This window comes from Molothrus aeneus, chromosome 2 (assembly GCF_037042795.1).
Source record: "Molothrus aeneus isolate 106 chromosome 2, BPBGC_Maene_1.0, whole genome shotgun sequence".
NCBI lineage: Eukaryota > Metazoa > Chordata > Aves > Passeriformes > Icteridae > Molothrus > Molothrus aeneus.
In genome coordinates this window covers 28,114,206-28,133,900 of record NC_089647.1, presented here as the reverse complement: position 1 = coordinate 28,133,900, position 19,695 = coordinate 28,114,206, and the positions used below count along the sequence as shown (strand labels likewise).

At 42.4% G+C, this 19,695-nt stretch overlaps 1 protein-coding gene across 2 annotated transcripts in view; it reads right to left on the bottom strand.

Moving 5' to 3' along the window:
• FAM131B (family with sequence similarity 131 member B) overlaps window positions 1-19,695 on the bottom strand; it is a 32,540-nt gene that overhangs the window by 8,795 nt on the left and 4,050 nt on the right. For both annotated transcript variants that reach the window (XR_010785722.1, XM_066572230.1), the window contains exons 2-6: window positions 5,482-5,591; window positions 4,033-4,068; window positions 1,460-1,553; window positions 664-861; window positions 206-349 (exon numbers count right to left, since the gene is read on the bottom strand). Coding sequence is in view for 1 of the 2 variants with exons in the window: in XM_066572230.1 (XP_066428327.1) it covers window positions 206-349; window positions 664-861; window positions 1,460-1,553; window positions 4,033-4,068; window positions 5,482-5,591 (582 nt within the window). In the remaining variant the exon portion in view is untranslated. The remainder of the gene's footprint in view (window positions 1-205; window positions 350-663; window positions 862-1,459; window positions 1,554-4,032; window positions 4,069-5,481; window positions 5,592-19,695) is intronic.

Here is a 19,695-nt window from a genome sequence, read left to right as displayed (position 1 = left end):
AGTTTCCCACAGATGTGCTCCAAAAAGGCAAAAGGAACTGGGCTTTGGAAACTCTCTGCTAAGATAGATTGCTTGGACAGCTCCACAAACAGGGATGACTCTAGGAGATCTGACTGGGGCAACAGAATAAAACAGAGTAGAGCAAAAGAGAGCAACCAGAGCAGGAAGCGGGTGTCTAAGATTAGCAAGAAGCACTAGAACTCACCTTGGCTCTCCATCAGCTCCTGATAGTTCTCAGAGTAGTTGCCTGCTGGGTTGTCCTGATTTGAGTTTACACTCATATCCTCACCATCCATGGAAGACCAGGCCATGAGAGTCGCTTCAGAAATAGCAAATTGTTCCATCACCCCTGGGCCAAAGGAGACAGGGAAGGGAAGCAAAAATGCATTAAAGTCTCCACTTCTCACCATCATCCTTTACCTCATCTTTTGGTCACACTGTCCCACTCTGGTCCTATCTCAGCAACACCCATCACCCACAACTGACCCTCACCCTCTCCACCTTGCATTCCACTGGCAATATCCCAACCACCAAAGTCTCTCTCTACTTCAGCCTCTCCCGAGTGCTCTTCTCAAGCTTCTGCATTTTGGAATCTCTCAGGGGTTCCCCCCTGGGAGCCCCCCGACCGACCCCAGGCAGGTGCCAGGAGGCAGGCACGGCTACCTGCGAGGAAGCGGGCCTCCTTCTCGCCGTCGCTGAGGTCCGAGTAGGCGTCGGCGTCCTTGCGCGCGCTCTCGTGTGTGTGCTGCTGCTGCTGGCTGTGCGCCTTGCCCCAGCCCTGCCACTCGATCATGTGCGCCACGCGGCCCTGCCCCATGGCCGTCGGCTTCGTCACGTGGTCCTTCATGCTGCGGGATATCCCTAAGGGGCCAGACATTGGGAAACAAGGCAGGGCTATTACACAGCTCCGGTGCTTTCCGACGGGGATTTTACTTCTCTCAGAAGTGGAGCTTCTCCCCTCCTGTCCTGACAGGATGCGTGACTAGGGTTGGGTGTCTCCCACCTTTCACTGCGTCACTCTCCAGGGGAGTTTCTCCATCTTTCCCTGGACAAACTCTCAGAAGGGGGAAAAAGGGAAACCCCAAATATGAAAGACCATTTCCTTCCTTGCCTAGAATCCATTTAGGATAGAGCTGGGCATGAAGGATGAAGCCTGGAAGTGAACAAACTAAGAAACAAAAAAGGGGGTTAAACCCAAGACTGAGGGGAAGCAATTGAAGATGTCTGAGCAGGGGTGCACAGTGAGAAGCCAACAAGAGTAAGACAAATCTGTTCTTTCAAAAGGGCAACAACTGTGAGATTTCTGTATTTAGAACCATGGTGTTGGAGACTCCTCTAAGGCCATGAAAAGGTGAAAGCCAGAAAGGAGCAGTTGTGAGAGTGACAGAGATATGGGAAGAGGCACAAAGGCCTGTGGAGAGAAGCTGCCAAGGATAAAGTCAAATTCTGAGGACCTCACCAGAGAAAGATGATTTAGCCAAAGCCCCAATCCCATAAGCATTGGAGTTGCGTTTCAGCTTGGGAAGGATGGAGGTCGTATCTTCCATGGAGAGCTGAAAAGAGAGAGAATATGAAGAAATGATATACAGGAAGGAGAAAAGGAAGTGAACTGAAGTGAGAAAACAGCAGGTAGTTGGAAGATGAGGAGCAGAAGCAAGCAGTAAGAACAAAAGAAGGGAAGGAAAATGAGAGGCTGTTTAACCAGGACTCGATATTGCACAGCACTGGGACTGACTGAGGCAAGGCCAGAGGGAGAGGCAGAAAGAGGCTGTGAGAAGCCTCTCCCTGGCGGCTGCCAGCCCTCCACAAACATGCTGCACCATTCCCAACTCTTTGTTAGAGACGCAAGACATGGCTGTTGGACAATTCAGGGATCTTGCAGTGGGGAGCTGTCAGTGCGATAGGCATGCCACAGTAATGTATCATATATGCATTGTACTACCAATTTTTTGGTACTTTGTTTTTTTTCTTCTTATATAGTCTTAATAAAATGATCATGACTATATCAGTGATGGGTCCTGTTTCAAGCACCTCAATCTGTAAAGAAATTTGGTCTACAGCTCTACAGCTCTGCTTAATTTTCTTGACTGCCTTTTCTGTGTTTATCCTCAGTCCCTGAATAACAAGGACAGGGCACTGTTGGGACAGGCAGCCGTCACAAACATCATCACAAAAATAATCTCTCAAGATGAATTCATCAGGCTTCTTCAGAGATGCCAGGCATTGCATATGAGGCTTAACTTTCACAAGGGCTAAATAAACATTGCTTCTGCTCTTCATTTCAACCTCTCTGAAAATCAAGGCCAGAATGTTTCAAACACAAGGATACTCAAAAGTAGTGACTATGACACTGAAAATTTTAAATCCTGACAGAAAACAACCACTTGGACCTCACAAAAAGTGAGTGGAGCAGTAACTGGGCAGTGAAATAACTGGAGGCAAAGGAAGGCATTGTAAAGATCTCACACTGTGTATAATTCCAGTCAGTTGCCAAAATATGAGAGGTGAGATTTTCTGGAAACTGAGTGTAAATGCAGCAGCTAATGCATCCTGTAACTGTGGAGGCAGGAACATGCTGTGTGTGCAATGTGAGCTGAAGAAATCAGAAAGCAGAGGAAGAACAGTAAAAAGTGAGAGCACAGCCCTTGTTCCAAGAAGCATTTCCTTTGGTGATGAAGCTTGTTGGAGGAAGTCCATCTATGCCCCACTGGTCATTCCTGCCCAGGTGCTCCTGCTCAGTATCCACCACTTGTTCCAGGAGAGCCTGGGGGCTGTGCTGTGAGCTGCCTCATGGAACCCATCAAAAAAAGAAGGTAAATTGCAGAGGGCTCCCACTACTGCAAGGTTGAAGAGCTGTGACATGAAGGCAGGAATGAATGGGAAGGGAAGGAAATTCATGATCCAGCTTCGGTACCAAAGAAGATCTATGGAATTACCCTGGCTAAGAGCTGCCTCATGAAAGAGCTCCATGGATTCTGTATGGGTTGGAAAATGGGAAACTGCAAGTAAGGAAACTGTCTTCTGTGTTCTTTAAGGAAACACGACCTTATGTACTTTGCTCTCAGCTAGACATAGGTGCAGTGAGGAAAAAAAAAAGACAAACTTCTTCTAGATAGTTCCTGCATGCACCATTATTTTCCAACACAATTTGTTTCTATAATTGATTCTAGGCAAAAGATCCCAAGCCATAAGTGCCACAATGAAAGAGGTGAGAATTAGTTAAAAATTATATTCAATGTCCCAAGTGATTTCAAATCACAGTAAAGAAGAAAGCTACAGGTATTTTAAAAGTTTTGTATTTGAAAACACTTATACTACTCAAAATGGGGTTGCTAATCCTGGCTTTCCAAGTGCACAGAACTATAACGTTAATTTATGTGAAAATATTTTATAAGTACCCTTTAAAAAAGTCCTGTAGAATAAATATGCATTATTCCTTTTTCAGGATGCTGTTTCTGCATTAGTGAAAAAGAAAAAAAAAATTTTTTCATGGCACAGGTCTTAAGAGCAAAAGGAACATGTGTAATTAAAATGTTTGCTTCTCATCTGCTTTTTAACTGAAGTTAACTGGTACTCTCCATCTACCCTAGGAGACATAAAGAATTCTGTTACTTCTGTGTGCAGCTGAAAATGAGGGAGACATTTCTCCCAAACTTCTCCCCGGAGAAGATCCAGTGATGCTCTAATCAAGGACTACTATTTTTTTTAAATATGCTGGATGGACACCTTTCTTTTGTAGCAGTGCCCAGAAATCTCAAAAACAGAACATATGAAATGGCACACATTTGTCCCCAAAAGGATGAAAGCAATTCAACAGCCACCTACAGATCAAAATATCTGCCAGACAGCAAAAGACTCAGAAGCAAACAAAAATCTATCACCATCCTCTGAATTGGAAACAACTCCCAGAATTTCAGCAGCACGAAGGACTTTCAGCCATGTTCCCATTCTGGCCTCCGCTGTATCCAATGTCAGACAAACCCTGGTCTTCCTATGACTAGAAATTTGAAAAGTGACTCAGTGCATACTCACATTGATACCATCCCAGGAGAAATCCGTCCGTGTTTGCTAAAGAAAGCAAAGAAAGGCACCACGTCAGTGTAACAAACAACTTGCAAGCAGCCAAGCAACTCCAGTAGTTTGCCACAATCAACAGGCACTACTTTATCTGGTGTGTTCTAAAAACTTGTGTCTTTCAAGATGGTTTCATTCCTTGCTGGTGCCTGTAAGGGTCACGGTGTTTGAAAGTGAAATAGGGAATAGAGTGACAGAGTAGGAAAGAGAAAAGCACCTTTTCACAAGGCTCTCCTCCTAAGTGTGGGTTGCACCACTTTGAGGTTAACACAAGGAGGAGCTACACCACCTTTGTATTTTGAGTATCCTATAGCAAGATACTCAATTCTGCTGAAATTATTTTCTTCTGCAGTGTTTTGGTTTGTCCATTCTGACTCACTCGCCCCTTGTGAGCCAGAATCATTTCCCACATCATCCATCACAGCACCAACTCAGAGTGTGCTTCCTTCAGCTGGGAGGACTCATCTCAACATCCTGGGTTTGGGGATGGAGACATTCAGGAAAATTTAGATTTCTCATGTTACACCTATGGTAGCCTTTCATATAAATCAAAATGTTCACTGAGGTGTGGATTATGCTCATTGACTTTTAGATCTGCTTTGATTTGACTGAATTCTCCATACAAGATTGGGCCCAACAATTTCCTGCAAGGACTCCATGAAACTCTTAAGTGTCTTGAAGGTGCTCTCCAAGCCAGCAAGGTACACAAATAAAATAAAAATACTACATATATGTACACCTATTAACATTTTTCAAGGTTTTGCAAACTGTATATTATTTGTTAAGCTTATTTGTGAACATTATTTGTGATTCTTCAAATATTATGCATTTAAAATAGATTTTATCTTTCTAATCATCATCATTGCATACTCTGAACCTTACAAAACTGAAAATTCAGGTATCCAAGAATGCAGAAGCTGCAGTAATTCAATGAATCAGCCCTTAAAATACTGCATGGTAAGTCGATTGTCTGTGAGTTATTAGTGAAAGCATCTCTAAAATTCAAAATGCAGACAAATGTGTTTCTTCAAAAGATTTCATGGCTGTGCTGCAGAAGCTGGGACAGACACAGTGCTGGACATTCCAATGTGAATCCCTTATTCAAGGAATGCAGACCTATAGGCTTGTCAGAACTGTCACTGTTTTTCTCATGTTGTGTTCCACTCCCATCATGACTGGTTAAAAACCACTTTCATTTGCAAATTCTTACTCACCATGGATCTTGTGAAGGGAGTGACTCAATTCTGTTCAAAGCAAGCCAAACTGCCCAGGTATGATCCTCAGGAGCTCACTGCCATTCCAGCCCTCCCACAGATGATGCCTCAGTGATGCACAACACCCATTTCTGAACTCAGAATTCAAACTTTCTCATCCCCTTGGCTCATTAGCTCTGGGCCAGGCACTCACCTCAGTGGAAGGTCGATGGAAGCTGCTGCCATGCAGTGAACTCGTGCTGTCCATATTGATTTGGTCCACATCTTTCAGTCCCTTCCAGTCTACTGCAATCACCTCGTTTCCTGTGGGAACACATCTGCTCAGGCTTCTGAATGCCTCTAAAATTTGTTCTACCAGTCTTAAGCCAACTCACCTAAACAAGCAGGAGAATCATTGAGTTTAAGGCCACAACAGACTCAAATCAGATATTCCATTTGTAATCAGACCACCTGTACCTCATCAACTATTACATTTCTCACAGCTTTCTCCATATGAACACAAGTCACTTGTGTTTTTCTCAAGCATGATGTATGCTTGGCTAAAGTGCAGATTCATCTAGTCATGATGTGTGACTGGGAAAGAATCAATTCCTTTAACAACCCCTTTCAATATTGAACCACCATCCCTGAAAAAGGCATTTCACCATTATGGCTTGAATTGGTTGCACATCAGCTTAGAGCTGCAGAAGCCTTTGCTTTGTCACCCTCAGCAAGATAAAAGACCTTTGTAATACCTGCCATTACACTTCAAATTTTAAATATCAACAATACAAAATACACATGATAAAATTTTATTAAGATTTAAAAATTAAAAAAATATTAAATGTAAAAAGTGAAACTAAATGCTAAGAAGCACATGTTAGTAGTCAGCCAGGTAACCAGGACTGCTCTGTGCAGTCAGCAATTTACTCTATCTTCAGCCTGTGTGCCATCCTCAAATTCTGCTTGAAGTTATTTGCTCCCATGTCATGGAGGAACCATTGTACTATCCTTAAACCTGAGCCTCCTATAATCTGTCAAGAAATGTAGCTGTCAAAATGATCATCTATTCCTGGGATCAATTCAGCAAGGTCTAGTCTGGTTGGATTGAATGTGAATGGTTCTACTTTCATGATCTTCTAAGTTTTGTTTTTTTTTTTACTCTTTATAGCAAATTTTTCCTCCACAGACATATGCAAAGCCCCTTGCTCATTCTAGCAGCTCTGGCACATTTTATAGAGCGCTCATCACTGCACTTCCCCAGTACAAATCTTCTCACAGGAGAGAGATGCTGCAATCTACCCCACACAGGCCTGCAGGGGCCATGGAGGCACTTAAGGGTGGGGAAACCTGAGGCATTCATCACCAAAAATTCAAAATGCAAAAAACCCCTGATTTTGTCCCCTAAAAAGGCTAAACATGGCAATATGAAAAACAGCAGAAAGACAATGCTGTTTGCATATGGTGGTGTCCACCACACCTTCACATCTCAAATTTCTGCTGTGCAGGAAGGTCCATTTCTGAAAGAACTAAGGGATATTTTTCCTTCACATCCAAAGGATGTTTCTGTTCATCAGAACCAAGTGCTTTAATAGCATCCCCCATATGTTCCTAATTAGGCTGAGTAAAGCTGCTGTTCTCTGAGTTGCAGCTCCTTGCAATTCAGGGAACTCAAACAAAAAAAGGATTCCTGTACTGCATGTTACAAAGGTGAGCACAGAGGTCAGACACAGCCACACCTCTGGAGAAGGCAGGAGAAGGCAGGACATGGCTATGACAAGCATGACAAACACCACCCTTCAGGGCTGTGATCCTCTTAACTGGTTCTCCTGACAAGCACATCCATATATTGGGCCTCACTGAGATCTTGCTGACTGCACTGCCACAGACTGGATGAGTCCAGCAAAGCAAGAGAGGGAGATCTGGGGATTTCTGAACTCAAGCAAGAGGAGCAAGGCTTAATGGGCCACTTGTGAGTTGCCTGTTGCCACCACAACTGGGAACCTCTTATATCTGGGGTCCAAGTAAACCTTCTAGGGCTAGAAATCTCTCTCTTGTAGCAAAGGGAAGTTGCAGGCAGAGCTGTGAAAGCCCAGCTGACAGACCCAGGCACCGTCAGCTGTAAGGTCTGGCTTAGAAAAGAATACATCTGTCCTCAGTCCCCCTGAACGGGGAAGGGGTAAAGGGAAGAAAGAGGGAGCACTGCCAGGAAGAGCAAATCTAGAGAGGAAGGATGGAGGGTGGACTGTGATCAGGGTGGACTGAGGGTCCAACAGAGGTCAGTGGAAGGATGAAACCGGTGCAAAGAGCAGAGCAGGACCCTGCCCCTGCACACTGGGATCCAGCTGCCTTTTCCTGTCTGTGCTCCTTCCCTCCACCTGCAACCATGCACACTACAAGGGGAGAGCTGGGGCATTCCTGCCACAGAGCTGAACGAGACAGGGATGCTGGAGAGCAGGAGAGACATCACCTCTCCTGAGCAGAAGGCAGCTGTACAGAACCCTTCAGTGCAGGTAACAGTGTCTCACCTGCTTTATCTCCATTTACCCCAGGTCTTTTTCCTGTACTGTCAGCTCTTTCTGAGCACAGTGCTATGGCCCTTCTGTGAGTCTGAGCCACCCTGGCACACACTGCAAGCAGGCTGCAGCACCATTCTGGGCACACACTGCAAAGACACCTCCGCCCCAGCCAAAGGAAGAGGAGCCTCTTGCTCAGCACATGTCACTTGACAGCCCCAAAGTTCCACAAATGACACTCAGCCTTTGCTCTCAATGCTGCAAGCCTACTGATCATTTTCATGAAGTGTTAGAATGTGGAATATATTCATAGAACCACTCAATGATTTGTGTTGGAAGGGACCTTAAAATCATCTAGTTTCACCCACCTGACACAGACAAGGATACCTTTCACTAGATCAGGTTGCTCAGAGCCACATCCAACCTGGCCTTGAACACACCCAGGGATGGGGCATCCACAGCTCTTCTGGGCAACCTGTGCCAGTGCCTCACCACCCTCACAGTAAAGAACTTCTTCTTATTATCAAATTTAAACCAACCCTCTCCCATTCAGAAGCCACTTCACCTGCACTATCCCTCCATGCCCTTGTAAAATGTCCCTCTCCAGCTTTCAGGCCCCCTTTAAGTCACAGAAGGTGCTGTAAGGTCTCCCAGGAGCTTTTTCTTGTCCAGTATTAATACTATTCTGGCAGATGGCAGCATCAAATGGTTGAAGAACATCAAACAATTATTTGACTCAAAGTCCATACCTGTTCTGTGATAGCAGAACTGAAGATCTACAGTATTCATTTACTACTGTTTCTCTCCAGTTGAAACAGCTCATCAACCCAGTTCAGGGAAAAAGAATGAGTAATATGCAATTCTGCATGCTCTATAGAGACTGAATAATTTTTGAAAATAAATTCTTGGTCTAAACAGTTTCACAGGTACTAAGAGAGAAATATATTGAGAGAAAATAACTCTTTAACATCTGTTAAATGGTTTTAAATGCAGTCATATCTGCTGAAAAGCTACAGCATCACACACTGGTTGAAAAGAAAATGTCTAACTGATGTTGGGCCTGGGGCAACATTACTTTCTCTTATTGAAAGTTGGATAAAGGTTAGTGGGTTTTTTTTCTCTCCTGCTAGAAATAGCAAGAGCAACATTAACTCATGTTAGATCAAGACATGAAAAAACAAGTTCTGCTCTGGCAAATGGAAGGAATGAAACATGGAAAATCAGAAAAAAAAGTATGGAGAGTGAAGTGGGAAAACAGAAACTGAAAAAGCAGTACTTTGTAAATTAGTGTTCTTTTTATCCAGTCTCTTGTCAACTTCTTTCTCCCTGCAATTAGTAGAGAGTTCTTTTCTTTTGTAATGGTATGTTTCTTCTCCAGTATAATTTCTCTTATCCATCTCCCATTCCAGCTTCTGCTAATTATCATGACTATTCCATTTGTAATTCTATGATCAATATCCTCTTACAGAATAGTATTTGGTCTTCTCCATATAGAGCTGATAAGAACTTTAAAATGAGTGGGTCATAAAGCTAATTTTAAAGTGGAATTTTTACAAACATGCTATCATTTTCGTTCAGATGTTCTGAAATGAGGTGATGAAAGTTGAAAGATAACTGGGTTTCTGACCTTGTCATTGTTCCTGTATAGAAAGGATATAGAGGGGATTCATTTTCATTGAACTTTTAAAAGTTGTCTTCATTTTATTTAGAAATTTGTTATTTGGTTTGGGGTTTTTTAACATCACAGATTTCATCCTTGTTTTGGAAGACTCAGTAGATGGCTGAAGAAAAAGTAGGAAGCTGATTACATGAAGCAGAGAGGGGAAAATGAAGGCTGTCGAACTACATTAAGCCACATTATTTCAGATCATGGCTGCTTTGTATTTTTTAACACAAATTAGATAAAAACAAAGTCTGCAAAAACACTCATAAGAAAAAGATGTCTCCATTACAACTGACGTAACCTTCCAACTCAAGTAATTTAAGCTTTAGGGGGGAATATATCATCCCTCTTTCTCTTACAGTACTGTTAAGGTAAAAAGATTTATTTTTAAGTCAAACCTTTCTAAATAATAAAGATGAAAAACATTTAAAGGGGAAAAATGTGAGGGAAAGAAAATATCCTTTTCCCCACTTCTTGCTTTATTTTGGGTTTTTTGAGCATCATAACTTTGGACTCTCAGGAACTAGGGAATACATGTAGTAAGCATTCCCAAGCAAAGTGAACATTTTGATGAATGCACTGGAAAAATACAAAAATCATCTGGATGACTGCACCTCACCTTGCTGATCTATTGCTACTACTTTTTTTACTATTTCTGTAGTTCATTTTGCCTCATACCTTAATTTACCATGAAAACGCTGAGTTTCTCAGTTGATCATATTTTCAGTTTCTGTACATTCTATGACCATAAGAAATTCACCTTGTTTTGAATTACTCAAAACTTAATCTAAACAAGCCCATTCTCCCTGGGTTTCCTCTTGACATTTTCTCAATTGCTGTTTCCACTGTGCATTACTTGATTCTGTATTTGGTACCTGTGCCTGCATTTTGTTTATTTACCAAGGTCGATGTTTAAATCAGGCTTCTGCATCTATGACTTTAATCTGCATCTACAGCCTTTAATAATCTATTGTGTTGTAACTTTTGTGCTGGATGTTAAATATCATCTCCAATTTGTCTTCTCTATTTTGTGCCACACCAAATAGATGAACAGAATTTGAAAGTCTTAAATTTTGTTTTTCCCTTCCAAACATCATGCTGGTGAAGATCTACCATAAACCAAATAAGTATTTGTGTTATTTACTTTCTGATGTGTCATGCCAATTAACACAAGAAACAATTTAATTAAGCAATGACTTTCCAGCACTGCTATTATCCCCTGTTAGCACACTTTCTTCCGTTTCTCAAATGTTACTTTCCAGCAGAGAGCAGAAACCTTGTCATTTGATACTGGTAGCCAGCATTAATGTTGGTAAAGATGAATATTTAGAGTAAATGGTTCAATTATTCCTTTCCATTCCCTTTTTTTCCCCCCGAACAACTAAGAAAACAACAAATGTAATTGCAGTAATTATGATCAGTCTTTAAATTGTTCTTTCCCTGATACCAATTTTCATGATACTCGTGGGAGTGTGTATCTTTGTCAAACACAACATCATCGTGTCTTGTCAAATGAGGTTGAAATTAAAGCAGTTGAAACTACTGGGAAGGACTGACAGATGGGTGGCTAGAATAACCATAGAAACCTTCTCCCTCCCTGCCTGCTTTAGACAGAGCCAATCAAAGCTATCCAAAGGGTCATAAAGGAAAGGAATAAACCTCTGTCACCAGAGCTGTCCCTGAGGTGAACCTCGGAAGGAAGCACTCGAATTCTCTCAGGTAAAGCTGAGAAATCCATCAACCGAAGTTATTCACCTAACTCTGTAGGAATTCTAGCTTGTACTGCATAAGAAAGCATAAAAATTAGTTATCTGCTGCTGGCACCTACCAACAGGGTCAGTTGTGGAAGAGAAACAGAAAAAAAACCCATGCTTAGGTGGAGGAGACAGAGCAGAACAGTTTGGTGCTCATCAAGGCAGAGAAATGTCTTGGTGTCCACAGATGCCTTTCAAATTTCTGATAAAAAATGGAAACACCTACAGCTCTGACCTGTCTCTAAGATTAGGAATCAGATGCGCAGTTCTCAGGATCTTTGCTTTGAATTTGGATAATTTGAGTACTCTTCCAGACCGTTCTACAGCTTCCTGCAGGCAGATCCCTTTTCAGAGCTGTTTAGGAGACAGAATTAATGAACAAAGACCTAAGACCTACATTTTTCTTCTTGACTGGAAACACTGTCAAACCAATACTAAAGGGTACTGCATACCTTTAAGTAAAAGATGAGCAGAGAGCCTAATGCTAGACACAAGAAGCTCTGCTCTTAGAAGCCATCATGTCATGTGGGCTAGGGAGGTACTGCAAAACAAAACACAATTGGAAACACATCCAATTAACACAAACTCCAAAAACACCAAACCTCAGAGCACCGTCTCATTTGCAGAACAAGTATCAGCCAGCAGGAACAGCAGCGGTGGGTTTATCCTCATTCTTCACTGCTTCTCTGAAGTGCAGGGAATGTGTCCCCAGGGCCCTCACTCAGCACAGCAAGTATGAAAACGTCGATATGAACCAAGGTAGCAGCCCCTTCTGCCTGGCCTGCAGCCAGCCTTACAGAAGTAATATGCAGCAGGCAATTGCATACGTTGCTCTCCACAGGTGTTTAAATTTTAATCCCCCTGTAGCCAGCACGTCACGTGGGCGCTGTCCTGGAGCACAGGAATACTATTAGATGTGCCATCTTTGTGCTGTAGTTTCATCCTTAGCAGTGGGGAAGAAGAACCACCCCCAGTGCTCCTCAAGAGTCAACCAGCAGATCACAATGCACCTTTCCCACCTCAGGGATGTTCCCGGTCCCTCTTCGTGGAATGGACAAAACCAGAGCCTGCTCCAAACACCAGCACAGGGGGGCAGTGGCAGCCTGAGAGTTTCAGGCTCCACCCTCCTCACCTGCCCTGCCTCAGCTGTGGGGTGTCACCCTGGCAGCCCCAGGGTTTACAGCCAGGTGGCTACACCCTTCTCCATCACAGCCATCACAAACTTGGTCACAGTCCCCACAAAGCATCTGTTTTTGGGACAGCAGCAGTGGTCAGAGCCAGACAGGAAGCACTGAGGCTGCTGACTCCCTGCCACCACTCTCCCCCAAAAACAAAGTGTATACCTCAGCCTTTTTCTCTTTTTTTCCCATAATATTTTCCTCCACATCCAATAAAGGATGAAAATTCTCCTTAGCCCTCCATCGGCTGCTTATGCATTTGCATAAACCTTTTTATTGCCTTTTATGGCAGCAGTCAGACTAAATCCTGGTTGCTCTTTGGCCTTTCTAACTTTCTCTCTGCACAACCTCACAACACCCTTGTAGTCTTCCTGAATGACCTTCCCCTTCTTCCAAAGGTGAAACACTCTCCTTATTCCCTGAGTTTCAGACTAAGCTCTGGTCTTTTTCCTCACCAGCTCATCTTTCAGCACATGGGGATTGCCTGCTTCTGCACCTTTATGATATCCTCTTGAAGAATGTCCAGCCTTCCTGGACCCTCTGCCCTTCAGGACTGCCTCTTAAGGGACTCTGCGAAACAGCCTCCTAAACAAGTCAAAGTCTGACCCCCTTAAGTCCAAGGTGGCAGTTCTGCTGACCCCCTCCTTACTGCTCTGAGCATCAAAAAGTCTCTCATTTTGTGATGGCTATGCCCAAGACAGCCTCCAACCACCACATCACCCACAAGTTCTTCCCTGTTCACAAACAAGAGGTCCAGCAGGTGCCTTCCCTAGCTGGCACACTCACCAGCTGTGTCAGGAAATTCTTACACACACTCCAGGAAACTCCTGGTCTAATTCCTCTCTGCTGTATTGTATTTCCAGCAGATATCTGGTAAGAGAAACTGTTCCCAATCCTAGAAAGCCACCAGCAGGGCTTCAGGTGTCTTCTCCAGACAGAGCTTCACAGCTCCCGAAGCAACTGGGGAAAATGACCATGAGCTGCTGGCGCTGGGACTGCAGGGGCTGAGCTCACCAGGCAGAGCTGCAGGCACTGAATGCCCAGCCCTGCACCTGCTCAGGTGAGGCCACATCTCACCATCACAAACACCATCACATCGACCCCTAACCCCACCCCATGATTTTACCCACTGTCCCTGAGGGCATCCACACCTACACAGGTACCTACTGTTCAAGAGGCCCCTCTGATCTCCACCTCAAGGGAACAGTCATCACTTTCTGCCAGGTATGCACATCATTTGTTCTACCTTCTCCTCAAATCCAAACACAGTTAACAACCCCTTAGACCCATGATACGTGGTTGTAGGACCACTCATTGTCAGAAGAAAATTAAGAACCCCGGTGGCCAGTTTCTACTTTGAGCTAATTCAATGGCCAATTGGGAACATCATCTGGGAAAATCTTTCATCAAGCAGAAGGTTCAAGTTTCTTCAGAGGACTCCCCAAGTCAGGCCTTTTCTGCAGTCAGAGGGAAAACTGGCACACCACACATGCCCATCTTCTGTCTCCTCCAAATCTCATTATTTTGATTCTGGCTGCACTTGTCACATCTTTATTGTACAGTTTCTATCCCAAGACTTACTAAATTATGAGTCTTCTTTATCAACTATCCTGTTTCTCACCAAGCTGGATATGTCCAGCTCCAGGAAGAGGAAATCCCAGAATCCCAAAAAGTAACAGTGCCATTTCTATTCCTGTGCTCTGGGCAGGGCATCACTAGGCAGCATCTACCAGTTCCTGGATATCATTGGAAATACAGGGGTATTTCCAGGTATCCTCACTGTTCCCCCTGTTCCACTGGTTCCCAGTTTTCCAGGTTTTAACCTGTTAGTCTGTTCTCTTTTCTTATTGCTTTCTTCTTCCCACCCCTCACTCCTCAGCGATTGGGGTTTTTTTCCGCACCAGTTTCTTTTCTTCATTCTCTTCTTCTTTTGGGAAGTGGTGGGAAAGGAGGTATTTAGTATTTGTTTGGGATGGGTATCAGCTTGTCCTTAAAGTGGGAGTGGATGTGTAAGAAAGACAGGGAACAATTCAAACAGGGGAAACAGCAGCAATATTTTCCCAGAATATCTGTCCTAACCTGTCACAATTTACACCTCAAGTAGCTCCCAAGACAGACATAGTCTCTGTATTTAGTCATCTTTAAAGGATTCATCTGTTCACTTCTAAAATCAAAAAAAGGCCTTTTAGTACCCGTACCATCCTACATCAAGTACTTCCACAATTGAATTCTGTGTTACATGAAGAAGTGCTGACTTTTATTTGCTTTAAACGTGGCACTTGCTAGTTTGGTTTGATGTTTAGACTCTGTTTTAAAATTGATAATTAAATAGTCTTCCCTCATCATTTTCTCCATGCTGTTCCTATCCCAGAGAAAATTCATGATTTTTTAGATATCTGTCATATCCTTAACCATCTCATTTCCATACTTGAGAAATCCTTATTTAAATGGCTCCTTTCATTTTAGCCACACAATACCTTTGATTGTCTTTCCTATCCTTTTCTGAATCTTTTCCAGTCTTTGATTATGGCCTTTCTGAAATGGGAATAGACCATTAGGGTCAATGCATTATAAAATATCAAAACAAGGGAACCATATGGATAAATGCATAGTATAATGCTATTTCTCAGTTTATTCTCTTATTCTTTTCCTAATTGCTAACATTTGACTGGCATTTTTAGTGGTACTAAGCATTAAGCCACACATTATAACCTCAAGATCTCATTCCTGCGTGGCAACAGTAAACTCAGAACCTCCATCGTTGCAAATGTAACTCTAGAATTGCTTTGCCTGTGCGCATCATTTTACATTTATCCACATCAAATTTCACCCATCATTTATGTCATTTGATATTGTGAAATCAAATGACCTAGTAATTTGATATTGTGAAATCCTTTCCCAAATCACTCCATGCAGTTTTCTGTCTGCTCCCCCAAATGATTGATTACTTTATTGCCATTACTTCTTACCTCATTATGTAGCCCTTCCCCTTCTTAATGTCATTTTACAGATATGCACATATCTGAAAAAATATTAATATCATTTATGGATATGCACAAATCTGAAAAAAAATCCCAGTGAAAAATGGACATTTCCTGCTAATCCTTGTTTCCTATCTTTACCCAGCTACTTAAGAAACTTCTCTGATTCAACAGCAGATTTATGTCTTTTAACAGCCTGGGGTGAGTAACCTTTACAAATGTGCTTTGCAAATCCAAGTGGACTACTGCCACTGGACCTCCTTTGTCAATATTGCTTGCTGACCCCTTCTAAGACTTATAAATTGTGATATCAACTAACAACTGTAGGGTTAACTCTTTCTCAGTACATCTTATCTCTCCATGCTTACACTAATTCTGTTCTTCAGAGTAATGTTTATTAGCTTGCCTCCTAGGCATATCTTGTTTACTAGCTTGCAGTTCTCCAGATCTCAAAATCATTTTAAAAACTGGCATCACATCATCTACCTTCCAATCTTCTTGTACCAAAGCAACTGGAAAGCATTACAGATAACAATCTGCAGTTCAGCTCCTCCAGCCTCAAACTTCTCCAGAAGTCTCACATGAACATCATCTGACCACTTTTTTGTCTACCTGCTCTACAACCTCACTGAGGCTTTGATCTGAAGCTGATGTGATGCATCTCAAACAAGAAAAGGTTTCACAGGATGAAATTCCACAACTTCTTCCACAATGAACAGATACAAAATTGTTGGGGTTTTGAGGCTGGGGGCGGAGGGTGGTGATGTTCTGCTATGGTCTTAATCTCTCTGAGTCACCTGAAGCCTCTTTAATAGTAACACCACGCACTAATCCTCCTAATCATTGCAAAAGGCAAGTTATTTGCCTTTTACAGGCTCTTTGAATAGCTCCTGAAGTAAACATTTAATCTGCAGCCAGCCGAGCTTCCTGCCTCCACAGCCTCTTTGATCCTCCTCTGCCTGTCACAGCTTTTTGTCACCATCCTGGCCAGTGAACATAAATGGGCAGCAGTATAAACCCTAAAACTCTTTTTCCCATGTGGAATGTCAATCCATATGCTCACCATTTGCATCACCAAACTGTTTTCTCCAGGGCACTTTAGAAATTTTGAACTGAAACTTTCCCCATGACCCATGTCTGATCAGCATCTGCAAATACAACACCATTCATTTCAGGACATAAAAATTATGTTTCATTTAAAAGTCTGGTATACTCCTGGACCTGGGAATGTGTAGCTTAAACTCATGGAGAAACATACTGATCATTTAATCTGACCTCCTTAAAATAAGAGAGGCTAAATGTACTCCCTTTGTTAATTATACTTTCTGTTGCTGTGCTTGAATGAGGGCATTTTTTAAAATCTTGATTTTATGATGTTCATGTGACAGAGGGCTCAGTACAACTCTCAGTAAATTACACCAATAGTTCAGTATTTTTACTGTTTGATTTTTGCCTCATTTCCAATCTGAATGTATCTGCCATCCTTCTCTCACATCTTAACAGCTTTCTACTACGTTGAAGAGTCAGATGACTTGGAGGTCGTTTTTTTCTTCAATCAAACACTTAAGGATTGTCATCAAGTCACTTCTTTAAGTTTTTATTCACAGTTCTATGTTTATTTTCTTGTCATACTTCAGTTCTGCAGTATTTCTCAAAGTGATAATAATAGAATTAGACAAAGTAGATGAAAAATAATTTTTTTCACAAGTGCCAAGTGCAGAGAAAATATGCTTTTCTCTCCTCCTATTCAATATTCAAGATCAAAGAAGCACATCAGCTTCCTTGGCTGCAGCATCTCAGTAGTAGCTGTTGACCTACTGATTACCAGTTCCAATATCTATAAGCTTATTTAGTGTGACTGCTCACAAAATAGAATTCTGGTCCTGTAAATAGTATTCACAGTCTGCCATTAGATATTAAGATTAACTCATATTTGGTTAGATTTAAACACACACTGTCTGTCAGTACTTAAAATGAATCAAACTGTTCCCTATCAGTGATTTATCCCTTCCATTTGTTACTTTCATTTTTAGCAGTTCTTCTAGTCATTGCAAATACTATCAAGCTTATCAGTATTTTAGATCTCCCTAAGGATTTTGAGCATTATGTAAAAATCACACGGTTCTTGGCAAAATTAGAGCCACAGGTTTTTCAACAAGGATTCTTTCCTTGTTACTATTTTGCTATCTATTGAATTTAGATGCACTTAGAATGTACTGTACTCATATATTAACTAAGAATCATGTGGTTCTAAGATGATTGCTAGCTTATTAGAGGTTGTATCTTTTACCAATCTCATATTTTACCTCCATTACAATGATTGTAGGTAAAGTACTTCAGAGAACTACTTGGCTGCAGGGAGTCTCATAAAGTCATGAAATTAAGTTAGCTTGACAGGCTCTGTTTCGTATAAACCCATTCTCACTGATATATTTGCCTTCTAATATTTTATTGGAAATTTTAACTAATCAATAAAATAAAATAGATAGGTCATCTCACAAAACTTTTCAAGTTGTGCTAACATCCTAGCTTTTCACTTGAGACCTTTTTCACCATTTCAAGACCTTATAAAATAAAGCTTTGACTTTTTATCAAAGTGCTTAAAAACTCATGAGTGTGAATTATCTTGAATTGGTTAAGTATCAGTCTAAAATCACAGTTGTTTGCTGTTGGAGAACACAACCTTATTAAATGACCTGAAAACTATTTTTTCTATGTCCCCCCAAGAAAGCAGGCCTAAAACACTTATTGATTAGCCCACTTCTTCTGCTTCAATACACATCAGTCTATAGAATTAAGACTCCCAGCTTTATCATGCCAATGAATTCATTACTTCCATTTTCCATCAGCTCCTTGGTAACTTCTCTCATAATTCTTGCAATATTACTGTCCACAGGAGTTCACAAAATGAGTATGCTCTTCCTCAGTTCTGTTCCTCAAATCACATCTGTTGCACGGTACACACACAGAAGTCTTACATCAATCAGCAACATGCCAAAGACTGTTTTCTGTTACTAATGACTGTTTCTGACACACACTTACCTTGCACATGTATTTTTTAGGACTGTTTCCTTATAAAGCCAGGCTTATGCAATCATGCTCTTTGCCAGCCTCCCCCCACCACAACTTTGAAACCACCCACCTGTATTTCAGAAGCCCTGGCGAGAGAGGGAGGTCTCAGAGATCACCTGTTCATACACCCTTCAGGACAACTGGCTGCTAGGTCTGGGAGATGCTCTCTGTTCAGAATCTTACTGGGACAAACAAGTTCTCATCCCTGAGCCCTCTACTTGAGTTTCTAAAAGTGATCAGATTGAGAACTGCTTGAAAGAGGAAAAGCCACACTGGGAAGAAATACAAGTAGTGAAGTGAGACCAACCACAAAGCAGTCTGGTCTGGAAGGTGTCCCTTTGTCCTTCTGTTCTGTCTGCCTCTACCCCAAATAAGGGAGGAAAAAGATATCCAGATGCCCCTTTTCATGTATTCCCACTCTTTTACTCACATCACCTACAGTTTCTACACGGAGCTCTGTGCTCCTTTCCCTTCCACCTGTGTGAATGCAACTAAATGAAATTATTCCTACTTCCATGACTCAGTTTCCTTCTGCATTACCATCTCCTTTCTGAAGCTTCTCCTCTCTTTATTCCTTTTCACTGACTCACTCAGATGTTGAAGGTGAAGGAGGTAGGAACTGGACACCTTGATACATACTTGGTGTGTGTGAGGTATGCCTGCAGAGTAGATGTCTCACTTTTTCACACTCCAAGTGTGTAGACCACACTTGCCATTCCAGATCTCACTTCACACACCTACAGATCTGTGGGGGGGAATAAGTAAGGAGAAAAATGCAGGGGATGTTCATTGCTTTCTCCAGCTGCTTTACCCCTCTCCTGTCAGCCTCCTACCCTGCTCCCACTCTGCTGAATCTAAAGTGGCTGGATTAGGAGTGGGCGGTCTTTGGCTCCATTTCTCCTGCTGTGGGTGCTATGAGCCACTCGTTTACACCTAGCAGGGATCATCCAGTGGGAAAGCAACAGACAAAGTACATACTCCTGCCTCTGACAGGACACCAACCATTCCCAGTTAAGGGGAGCCCAGCAAGCCAGGTACCTGGCTTTGGCAGGTCACACCTGACCCAGAGCCTGAACAGTTCATTAACAATGGAGAGCACTGCCTTTTCCAGCCTGATGCTCCATGCACCAGCCAGCTGTCACTTGGGCTGCTTCTTCCAAAACTGCCACACCAAAAACACACAGAGAGGAAGGGCTGCAGCTGATAGCTGGGGCTATCATGGGGAGGAATTCTGTGACACATGGCACTCCCAGGAGTTAAAGGA